The following is a 12,028-nucleotide window of genomic DNA, read 5'->3' on the forward strand; positions in this document are numbered from 1 at the left end:
AATGCAAAGCAATTTATAACTTTTTTGAAATGCGTTTTTTTGGATTTTTTGTTGTTGTTCTGTCTCTCACTGTTAAAATAAACCTACCATTAAAATTATAGGCTGATCATTTCTTTGTCAGTGGGCAAATGTACAAAATCAGCAGGGGATCAAACAATTTTTCCCCTCACTGTATTTCTGGAAGCTCCTTTTCAGCAGGCCCAGAGCTCTGAACAAAATGAGTATTAGGCAGTCCATCGAAAATTTGTACTCCTGCTTAATGCAGGGTTATATAAACATACTCCATCTCAGCAATTTATAAACTATTTGTTATGCACTATTAGAAAAATTCTGGGAATTATCAGAGATCATTAGAACATACACTTTTTAATAAAGAGCTGCTCAAAATGGCAACAATCTCCTTCATAAGAAAAGAAAAATTAAATGCAGGGCCAAACAGGTACTTTCAACAATTATATACTCATTCCATCTAGAACATAAACTGAATTTATTAGGTATTTTTCAGTCATCTCCTCAATTCTAGTGATGGAAATATTATTAATAGTCCAAATAGGATGTTCCTGATTTTATTGTTGCATTTATGATTTTTCTCTTTAAAAGGATTCATAATACTGACCTAATTAATTCCATTAAAAAGAGAGGGGATATCATCAAGGGAACCATGCACTATAGCTGTCAAGTTCCTGCAGCAGTCGATAGCAGCAAACTGCTTACTTAAAACAATCTACTTTGGAATATTTTCGGAAGTCTTGAGATAAGAGAATAAACTCTCAAATCTCATTGTTCCTTCTATTGTAGTAACTATTTCTGCCACAGCCCTGCTAAACATCTTGGTCCATCTTTTGGGCAAAGATCAACTGTACAGGGTCTATTTCATGTCCCATACCATTTAAGTCCAGAAAAGTGTGGTCCATTCCTCACAGATTCCTTTCACTTGTGAAATCTTTTCCTAGAAAGAGTTGCCTATCACTAATCTTATCATTTTTTGAGAATTAGAAAAAAGTGGAGTTTATTTTGCCAGGTATTTAAAGTGCAACATTACAGTTCAATATGTCATATTCTATTTCCACTTTACTTCTTTCTGTTGTATTTTTTAAAAAAAAATAGTTTTATTTATACAAAACAGAAAAAAACTAGAAAAGTAACAGAAAATGAAAAGAAAAACAAGAACAATAATATAACAATAACATCTCAGTGACTGCTCTTCAGAGTACCATTATTCCAGAAATTAGATGGCTTTCACCTTTAAGCCTTTTGCAAGGCCTTAAACCAGGGGTCTTCAAACTTGGCCCTTTTATGACTTGTGGACTTCAACTCCCAGAATTCCTCAGCCAGGCTGGCTGAGGAATTCTGAGAGTTGAAGTCCACAAGTCATAAAAGGGCCAAGTTTGAAGACCCCTGCCTGAAACACATGGTTCTGTTACTGAGTGTGGAGAGTCAGGAGATATAGCTTAAGCCATACAAATGTTATGTTGATTTGATATTGATCAGTTTGCTGTTACCCTGGCTGTGGTATATATGTGTGGTTTTTTTTATATTTTATGCTATTATTAAGTGGACAGAGTCATGGTTTAAGACAGATGTCAATTTGAATTGAAATATAAATATAGAAACAAACATTCTTGTTATAATCTTGCTGTTACCATTGTATACTATCTTGAAAATTATGGTAAATAAACTTGCCCAAACAATTTTCATCATCTGTAAATATTACCCTACAATGAGATGTAATTCCTGCATATCAAATACAGTATATATAATCAGCTACAGAATTGTAGTAAAAACTTTTAAATACTTTTAAGTTTTTATAGTATTTCATAATATTGTATTTTGACAAATTATATAACATAGTTTGTTAGAAAATATATGTATTAGTCCCCAGTTTCAATTCTGTGGAACTGCATACAAAACAGAACTTTAAAAACCATTTTTCCAACTTTTCATGGTAGTAAAATGGCTTCAGTCATTATCACTAAGAGCTTGTGGTAAGGGAAGGCTATCATGACAAATTCACAGAATAAAGGGAAAAATATTGTTCTGTCACTAAAACGCAATTAAAGTTCAACTGTGATGGACACTGTTACACTAGTCACTACCATGTAACAGAAGAGCTTCCCATCAAAGAAACTAAGCTTCATTGAATAATTAAATCTATCCACAAAAGTATAAATTGATGGTGCAATTTTGAGAGAATTCAAGAACAGGTCTTTTCTATTGTCATTGCTCTTTCATATCCATAGACATTTTGTGACCAATCTGTCACATAAATCTATCTCCTTCCATCTGCTATTTTTTAAAATAATATTAAGGAATTCCCAAATTGTTTTAAAGCCAATGTTATAAACAACATTGGTAGAAAATTTAAACTCATACAACACAACATTTATTGCAAAAGAATTGCAGTATGGTACATTTAGTTCAAATTTCTGCAAGGAGCTTAATCTACATTGTGGTGTTTTTCCACCTAAGAACATACACTATAGCACAGCATCTTCATTACAGGTTTATTTTGTTCATGACAGCAAAATACAGAGAAAGGATTAAATTAATTCTACTTCCTTAAGTAAAAAGAATGGGAAGGTAAAATACATTTTCAGGAATCCTTACAATTGTTCTGACAGATACAAAATACATCTTAAATCCCTATATTTTCTCAAGATAAATTTGAGGATACATTAATATTTCCATTTTAATCCTCTTGTGAAATTCTACCAAAGTCCTGTGACTTACCAGATCGATCAAGCTTTCCTGGATTCTATTCAATGTGGTACGAAGCCTACTGCTACTAAGTCCAAGTCCTGTTGATTCAAACTAGAAATGAGAAAGAATTTTAAGTAACAAGTCTTGGGTGAAAGATAAATAAACGCAAGACTTTCCAATTTGTCATATCTTCTGCTTCAACAGACCCCCCCCAATGAAATTGCTGAGACATGAAATTAATTAATTCACCAATCCTATCCATAAATTAAAAAGATGAATTAATGTCTGTACTGTCAAAATAACTCCCTCAATTACTATTGACATAAGAATTATCTATTGTTTTGGAAGATAGTAATCGGGATTGTTTACATTGCTTCATTATGGTTATACTTTGAGACACAGAAAAACCATGTGAAACCCCAAGTGAATTCAAATCAGAATGAAGAATTACTGTTCAGTAACATCTCATCATACTCCCTGATCACCAACTTTATAATGCAGATTTTCAAGTTTCCAAGAAAAGTGTCAATTAACAATGAACATAGTTATTTTTATCAATAGGATCATGAAAAAGTTAAGCTGATTTTGTTTCATTGGTATGGATAGTCCTTAATTAGCTACTGTCTTGTTTAGTGACTACTTAAATTTACAATGGTGCTAAAAATGTAGCATTATGACCAGTCATAAAGACTCAAACTTAGGGTTGTTGCAGAATCCCCTGGTCACATGATTGCAACTCAGGCATTTGGCAACCAGTTCGCAATTATGATATCATGGGGTCCCATGGTTATGTGATCATTATTTGTGATGTTCTTAGTCAGCTTCTGAGAAGCAAAATCAATTGGGAAGTTGGCAATAAGTCACAAAACATGGTCATGTGTTGTTGCACTTAATGACAGGATGATTCGTTTAACAACAACAGTAGAACTGAATGTTTAGTGATGCAGTTTCAAGTCCAATTGTAATGATGAAGTGAGACCACCTATATTAATTATGCAATAGCTCAAAAATGGAAAATATTTTCTATTTGTTTGTACTGATATTTGGCCATAACTTTTAGATTTATAACTTCTAAATACATGACATATGATAGATGTGAAAAATATGACACAGCCACAGCCAGTTTATCAATCTTTGCCGATATTTTATCCAAATGTAGAGCACAAAAATTAACTATGGGAAGTATAGCCCCTTCCCTAGAACTTTCTCCCAATTCGGGCCAAGAGACTAATGACCACAGGCACCTCTATGCTCTTTAAAGACCATGAAACAAAAAAAATATTCTTCTCTTTATAAACTAGAACCATATCATTGAGGTTATATAGCTAGTACCATGATCTTCATGGTTTCATGCTAAGGTAACTACATAAATAACTACTTTAATAGTTGTTGTTGCTGTTAGTTGCAAAGTCGTGTCTGACCCATGGACAATGTTCCTCCAGGCCTTCCTGTCCTCTACCATCTTCTGGAGTCCATTTAAGCTCACGCCTACTGCTTCAGTGACTCCATCCAGCCACCTCATTCTCTGTCGTCCCCTTCTTCTATTGCCCTCAATCTTTCCCAGCATTAGGCTCTTCTCCAGTGAGTCCTTCCTTCTCATTAGGTGGCCAAAGTATTTGAGTTTTAGCTTCAGGATCTGGCCTTCTAAAGAGCAGTCAGGGTTGATCTCCTCTAGGACCGACCGGTTTGATCGCCTTGCAGTCCAAGGGACTCGCAGGAGTCTTCTCCAGCACCATAGTTCAAAGGCCTCAATTCTTTGGCGCTCAGCCTTTCTTATGGTCCAGCTTTCACTGCCATACATTGCAACTGGTAAGACCATAGCCTTGACTATACACACTTTTGTTGACAGGGTGATGTCTCTGCTTTTTAGTGTACTGTCTAGATTTGCCATGGCTTTCCTCCCCAGGAGCGTCTTTTAATTTCTTGGCTGCAGTCCCCATCTGCGGTGATCTTAGAGCCCAGGAAAATAAAATCTATCACTGCCTCCATTTCTTCCCAATCTATTTGCCAGGAATTGAGAGGGTGGATGCCATAATCTTGGTTTTCTTAATGTTAAGTTTCAACCCAACTTTTGCACTCTCCTTCTTTACCCGCAACAAGAGGCTCTTTAGTTCCTCTTCACTTTCTGTCATTAGAGTGGTATCATCTGCATATCTTAGGTTGTTGATATTTCTCCCGGCAATCTTAATTCCAACTTTTGATTCATCTAGCCCTGCCTTTCTCATGATGTGCTCTGCATATAAGTTAAATAGGAAGGGCGACAGTATACAGCCTTGCCAGACTCCTTTCCCAATTTTGAACCAATCAGTGGTTCCATGTCCAGTTCTCACTGTTGCTTCTTGACCCGCATATAGGTTTATGGAGAGACAAATAAGATGGTCTGGTACTCCCATCTCTTTAAGAACTTGCCACAGTTTGTTGTGATCCACACAATCAAAGGCTTTAGCATAGTCAATGAAGCAGAAATAGATGTTTTTCTGGAACTCCCTAGCTTTCTCCATGATCCAGCGTATGTTGGCAATTTGATCTGTAGTTCCTCTGCCTCTTCGAAATCCTCCCTGTACTTCTGGTAGTTCTCAATCAACATACTGCTGGAGTCTAGCTTGTAGGATTTTAAGCATAACTTCACTAGCATGTGAAATGAGTGCAATGGTGCGATAGTTTGAACATTCTTTGACACTGCCTTTCTTTGGAATTGGAATGTAAACTGATCTTTTCCAATCCTGTGGCCACTGTTGAGTTTTCCAAATTTGCTGGCAAATTGAGTGCAGCACTTTACTGCATTGTCTTTTAAGATTTTGAATAGCTGAGCTGGAATACTGTCACCTCCACTAGCTTTGTTATTGCTCAGCTTTCCTATGGCCCACTTCACTTCATATTCTAGGATGTCTGGCTCAAGGTCAGTGACCACCTCATCATGGTTATCAGACCCGTTAAGCTTGTTCTTGTATAGTTCTTCTGTGTAATTTTATCACCTCTTCTTAATCTCTTCTGCTTCTGTTAGGTCCCTGCCATTTTGGTCCTTTATCATGCCCATTTTTGCATGAAATGTTCACTTCATCTCTCCAATTTTCTTGAAAAGAACTCTGGTCCTCCCTATTCTATTGTTTTCTTCTATTTCTTTGCACTGTTCATTTAAGAAGGTATTATCTCTTCTAGCTATTCTCTGGAATTCTGCATTCAATTGGGCATATCTTTCTTTTTCTCCCTTGCCTTTCGCTTCCCTCCTTTTCTCAGCTATTTGCAAAGCTTCCTCAGACAGCCATTTTGCTTTCTTGCATTTCTTTTTCTTTGGGATGGTTTTAGTTGCCATCTCTTGTACAATGTTGCGAACCTCTGTCCATAGTTCTTCAGGCACTCTGTCTATCAGATCTAATTCCTTAAATCTATTTGTCACCTCTACTGTATATTCGTCAGGGATATGATTTAGTTCATACCTGAGTGGCCTAGTAGTGCTTTTCCCTACTTTCTTCAGTTTAAGCCTAAATTTTGCAATGAGAAGCTTATCATCTGAGCCACAGTCAGCTCCTGGTCTTGTTTTTACTGACTGTATAGAGCTTCTCCATCTTTGGCTGCAGAGCACATAGTCAATCTGATTTCTGTGTTGACCGTCTGGTGATGTCCATGTGTAGAACCGTCTTGGGTTGTTGGAAAAGAGTGTTTGCTATAACCATCGTATTCTCTTGACAAAATTCTGTCAGCCTGTGCCTTGCTTCTTTTTGTACCATCGCATTCTCTTGACAAAATTCTGTCAGCCTGTGCCCTGCTTCTTTTTGTACCATCGTACTCTCTTGACAAAATTCTGTCAGCCTGTGCCCTGCTTCATTTTGTACTCCAAGGCCAAACTTGTCTGTTATTCCAGTTATCTTTTGGCTTTGTACTTTAGCATTCCAATCCCCCATGATGATAAGGACATCATTTTTTGGTGTTAGTTCTATAAGGTGCTGTAGGGCTTCATAGAAGTGGTCAATTTCATCCTCTTCAGCACCAGTGATTGAGGCATAGACTTGGACTACTGTGATATTGAATGGTTTGCCTTGGATTCGAACTGAGATCATTCTGTCATATTCGGGATTGTATCCCAGTATTGCTTTCCCTACACTTTTATTGACTATAAAGGCTACTCCATTTCTTCTGAGGGATTCTTGCCCGCAGTAGTATACCTGATGGTCATCTGAATTAAATTCACCCATTCCTGTCCATTTTAGTTCGCTGATTCCTAAGATGTCGATGTTCAGTCTTGTCATCTCATTTGACCACGTCCAGCTTTCCTTGATTCATAGATCTTATATTCCAGGATCCTATGGAGAAAAAATCTTTACAGCATCGGACTTTACTTTCACCACCAGATACATCCACAGCTGAGTGTCCTTTTGGCTGTGGCCGAGTTGCTTCATTCTTTCTGGCGCTACTAGTACTAGCCCTCTGGCTCTTCCCCAGTAGCATATTGGACGCCTTCCGACCTGAGGGGCTCATCTTCCAGCGTCATATCTTTTTGCCTTTTGGTACTGTCCATGGGGTTTTCATGACAAAGATACTGGAGTGGTTTGCCATTTCCTTCTCCAGCGGATCACGTTATGTCAGAACTCTCTGCTATGACCTGTCTGTCTTGGGTGGCCCTGCATTGAATTACGCAAGCCCTTTCGCCACAACAAGGCAATAATCCATGAAGGGTACTTTAATAGTTAATGATAGCAAATTGGAAATAATTAGTTAAGTCAGAGTTTTATTCAGATATAATGATCAACATTGGCATAAGACAATCTTTGCAACAAAGTCACTGAGATATTGGAGGGAAGAACATTTAGCCTGAAGTTTGTTTCATCTTTTGACTCAATGTTTCATTATATTTGTCAATGAACACATGGCACCATTTACCTCTTATTTTTCTTCTTCCAGGAATTTATTTTCCAAAACATAATAATACAATATCAATCCCAAATAAAATCTTTCCATTGGTTTGAAAACATTCCCTTTCAGAAGGATTGTATTTATCATTGTCAGTATCTTCCATGATCTTTATATAGGCAAATTCACTATAATGTATTGTAAAAGGCATCAGGTTTAAGGCCCAAAAGATTAAAAAAATAATTAATTCAAAAATCTATTTCAGAATACCTTGTAAGCTTGTAAGCCGCCCTGAGACTTCGGAGAAGGGCGGGATATAAATGGAATTAAAATAAAAAAAATAAAAATAATGTATCTTCTTCATCAATGCTCAAATTATAAAAGCCTTATTCTTTGACTATACAGATTGCATATAAACATTGGAGAAAAATACTCTTAAAAAGCAAAGTAAGAAAAACACTTCCACAGCCTTGGTAATATTTCACAGGCAATACACTATGCTAGCTACAATTAATTCCATTATTTTCCATTTATACTGTGCTCAAAATTACTGTTTACTTATATTTACTTACTGTGTTATTTCGGCCAAAAAATGTATATATTGCATACATGTAGTAATCAAAAAGCTGTGACATAAAGTGAATCACATCAAATGCAATGGGCTTCAAAATGTTCATCATTTGCATGTATTTACCTTGAAGAAGAAAAAAAAACAATTCAACTTTCTGACTCAAGAATGCCCATATACAGTGCCTGTCTCACAAACCTTATTATAGCTTTCCCCAAATGAGAATGAAAAATGCATCCAATAGATCTAAGGCAGCCAGCTGGTACTATGGTTAAGATATTGGATTAAGTCCAGGGAGATCCAAGGGTCACTTGATGACTGTGGCAAAATACTATCATTCAGCCCAATATCTTCCATAGAGCTGGAATGTATCAGCAGAAGACTGCTATATACCGTATATACTTGAGTATAAGCCGAATTTTTCAGCCCACTTTTTGGGCTGAAAAAATCCACTTCGGCTTATACTCCAGTGAACAAAAAAAAAGAACTTACCGAGGACTTACACGCGGCCGAGGCTTCGGTGCTTCCGGGATCGCGCGCACCTCTCCCAAGCCGCCGCCGTCCGGAGACCTGCCGAAGTTTGGGGAGATTTGGGGAGGTGCGCGCGCACCTCCCCAAACCTCCCCAAACGTCGGCAGGTCTCCGGACCTCCGCGCCCTGCCTGCCTGCTTCTTTCCGCTGCCTGGCTGCCCTACGATGTAACCCGCTTCATGATAGAGTGCGACGCCTGCAAGGACTGGTTTCATGGCAGGTAACACAAAGCGGGTGGATCCGCGCTCCGCAAGCCTCTGCCGGCGGCAGGGCGCGGATCCAGCCGGCGGCAGAGGCTTGTGGAGCGCGGATCCAGTGGGCGGGAAAAGCCCTTTAGCAGGATTTGCCTGCATGCCGGCGGAGGCTGGATCCGTGCTCCACAAGCCTCTGCCGCCGGCTGGATCCGCGCCCTGCCGCCGGCAGAGGCTTGCGGAGCGCGGATCCACCCTCCGCCGGCATGCAGGCAAATCCTGCTAAAGGGCTTTTCCCCCCCCACTGGATCCGCGCTCCGCAAGCCTCTGCCGCCAGCTGGATCCGCGCTCCGCAAGCCTCTGCCGCTGGCGGAGGCTGGAACCGCCGGCGGCAGAGGCTTGCGGCAGAGGCTTGTGGAGCACGGATCCAGCCTCCGCCGGCGGCAGAGGCTTGCGGAGCGCGGATCCAGGCGGCGGAGGCTTGCAGAACGGCGGATCGAGCCTCTGTCGCCGGCGGCTGGATCCGCGCTCCCTGTATTCAGCTCTGGGAAGTGGGGGGAAGGGGGAGAGACGGGGAGTTTGGGAGGAGGGGGAGGGGGAGCTCCACGGTGCAAAAATAAAGCCCTGCCGCTCTTCGCGTTGCTTGCCCGACTGGCTGTCACGGGACCGCACGGATCGCCTCGCTCCCACCAGCAGCTGATTCCTTCGAGTTTGGTCTCGAGCGATTTTGCATTTTCTCCAGTGCTGAAAGCCACTCGGCGGATCCCAGCCTCGGCTTATACTTGAGTCAAGAACTTTTCCCAGTTTTTGGGGGTAAAATTAGGGGTCTCGGCTTATACTCGAGTCGGCTTATACTCAAGTATATACGGTATATACCACAATGTATTTCTGAAGGTAAAGCAGCATTATAAATCTAACAAATCAAGCTAAATAATTATCAAAAATCTTGAATACTAGACATCAATGAAACATCCACAATTTACATGATTGCTGGGCACCATCAGGTAGTCCTCAAGGTATGAACCTAATGGAGCCTGGTCATTAGACTTGTAAGTAAAAAAAAACCTCATTAAATGAATCAGACTCAATTTTACAATTTTTAAAAATCAAATTCATTAATCAAATCGAATTAAATAAAGATATGACTTACTATTTCCTCCCATAGCTGCCATGTTAACTGAACTGGGAGGGTTTCCCACCAGACACCCATCAGCTGTTTCTGAACTAAACTGCCTTCAAGCAGGGCTTGCAGTCATTAAAGTTCTTTTTAGAAAAACAACTGCTGCTAGCCAGCTCAAGCATCTTCAGCTGCTCAGGGGGGGGGGAGGGTATTGCTTTAAAAAAAAACACCACTCGCCAGTTTAAGAATCTCCAGCCAGGCACCCAGAGGGAGGGATTTGCAGAACTCTTGACTTGCAATAGTAACAGAGATGGAATGGACGTTGAAGTCATCTAGTCTAACCCACTGCTCTCGCAAGAGAGTACAATACTTCTGATAAATGCCTATCCAGTCTCTTCTTAAAAGTTTCCAGTGATAGGGTACCCACAACTTCTGGAGGCAATTTAAATTTAAAAACTACAAACTACAGTAATATACACTAATCTCCAAAATATAAGCTCAATAGTTTGCAAACACAAGCAGAGCAGTTCCCAAAGTGCTTGCAAACTGTTTGTTTGCAAGCACTATAGAGTAACAAAAAATATATATTTTACAATACTTACAGAAGTAATTCTACCATACACTCCAGTCTGGGCAGTAGCAGATTGCAGCAAAAGCAAAAGTAAACCAGCCCCACATCAGCTCTTGTTGGCCATGTGACCAGGGATTAAAAAAAAAAAACACCACCAAACCTTCTGGCTTCTCCTACGCCCAAACAAGTCACAGATTTAAAAATGGAGGCCACTGCAACACAGCCTTAATCCAAGCCACATGGCTACATAGGCTCTTTTTAGTCACAATTTTTAATTTCTAATTTCTGAATTAATTCGTTTTTGTGAAAACTCGCTAAATAAACGTTCATACCTGGGGATTACCTGTATTCAATGGATATAGACTGGGTGAACTAAGATCTAGTTCAGCTGCTAAAATAAGTGAGATAGCAGTATAACTCAATTGTGCTTTCCCACTGAAGTCCTCATTTCAGCATGCACCTCCAAGAGTTTCTCAAACCTCCGGAGTAGGGTTTTTTTAAGATTCAGAGACTGTAAACGAGCCCCAGGAATAGGATAAAAATACTTTTGTCACAGAATAGATCTGATTTTAAGTACCACAACTAAAATCCAACACATTCTATCTACTTCCTGTGCTAGTAATACTGAATGTAGGATTTTGTTCTTGCTGCAATAACTGCAATGCTCAGGTTATTGTCAGTAGTCTTTCAAATATGTTAGTTTTTACTAAGAAAGACATAAGGAGATCCATGTGTAGCATAGACTGACTATCCATATTTTTCCTAACTGTGAGATAGAAGCTATGATGAATGGAGTTTTCCCTTTCCTGCCTTCATTACATACATTTGTCAGCATTATTTTTAGCTTGGTGACTCTACTTTTTATGCAACTCCTCCATTTTGATGTCTCTCTCTATTCAGACAATGCATAATAACCCTCCCAGTTAAGAGTATTGGGGTAGGTAGATTCTTTGGGGCAATTACAATAGAATACACCAGAAAACAGAAAAATATTTTTTAGTTTGCCACACAGAATGAAATCTTATCCTTATGGTCTGAGCTACTAATGTTCAAGCTTATTCCCATCACCTTAATACTATTAAGTTCCCATTTGTGGACCAAATTATGTAGGATGTCATGCTAGAATTTGGCACAGGTATCTCCAATGGGATCTGTTAAAAATGCTACACCAAAGACACCTTCAGTTCTAAGATTCCCAAATACATATTCTATTCTTTATTCAGTGCCATATCTTCTACCCCAAATGTCAGCTAATATTTCATGCAAAAAATGCCATCTTGGTTAAAAGCAATTATACAATCTGGACATCGTAAATCATGGAAATAATCAGGAAATTATAATTTATTTATCCTGAATTTTCCAATGAAAATCATATCACCTTAAAAGAAACATACCATAATCATAAAATATTGTAGGCCTCAGTACAAGAGATACACAATACATTTTTTAATTCAAATGAAACCAAGAATAGAATTCTTTAGTTATATGAATGAACACTG

The 12,028-nt window shown here is 39.1% G+C and overlaps 1 protein-coding gene across 5 annotated transcripts in view; it reads right to left on the reverse strand.

Annotated features, from left to right (window-relative positions):
* VPS50 (VPS50 subunit of EARP/GARPII complex) overlaps positions 1-12,028 on the reverse strand; it is a 78,928-nt gene that overhangs the window by 17,352 nt on the left and 49,548 nt on the right. For all 5 annotated transcript variants that reach the window (XR_014028717.1, XM_081346529.1, XM_081346527.1 and 2 more), the window contains exons 21-22: positions 8,121-8,242; positions 2,731-2,811 (exon numbers count right to left, since the gene is read on the reverse strand). Coding sequence is in view for 4 of the 5 variants with exons in the window: in XM_081346529.1 (XP_081202655.1) it covers positions 2,731-2,811; positions 8,121-8,242 (203 nt within the window). In the remaining variant the exon portion in view is untranslated. The remainder of the gene's footprint in view (positions 1-2,730; positions 2,812-8,120; positions 8,243-12,028) is intronic.

Source organism: Vipera berus (assembly GCF_964194415.1).
Source record: "Vipera berus genome assembly, chromosome: Z".
Classification (NCBI taxonomy): Eukaryota; Metazoa; Chordata; class Lepidosauria; order Squamata; family Viperidae; genus Vipera; species Vipera berus.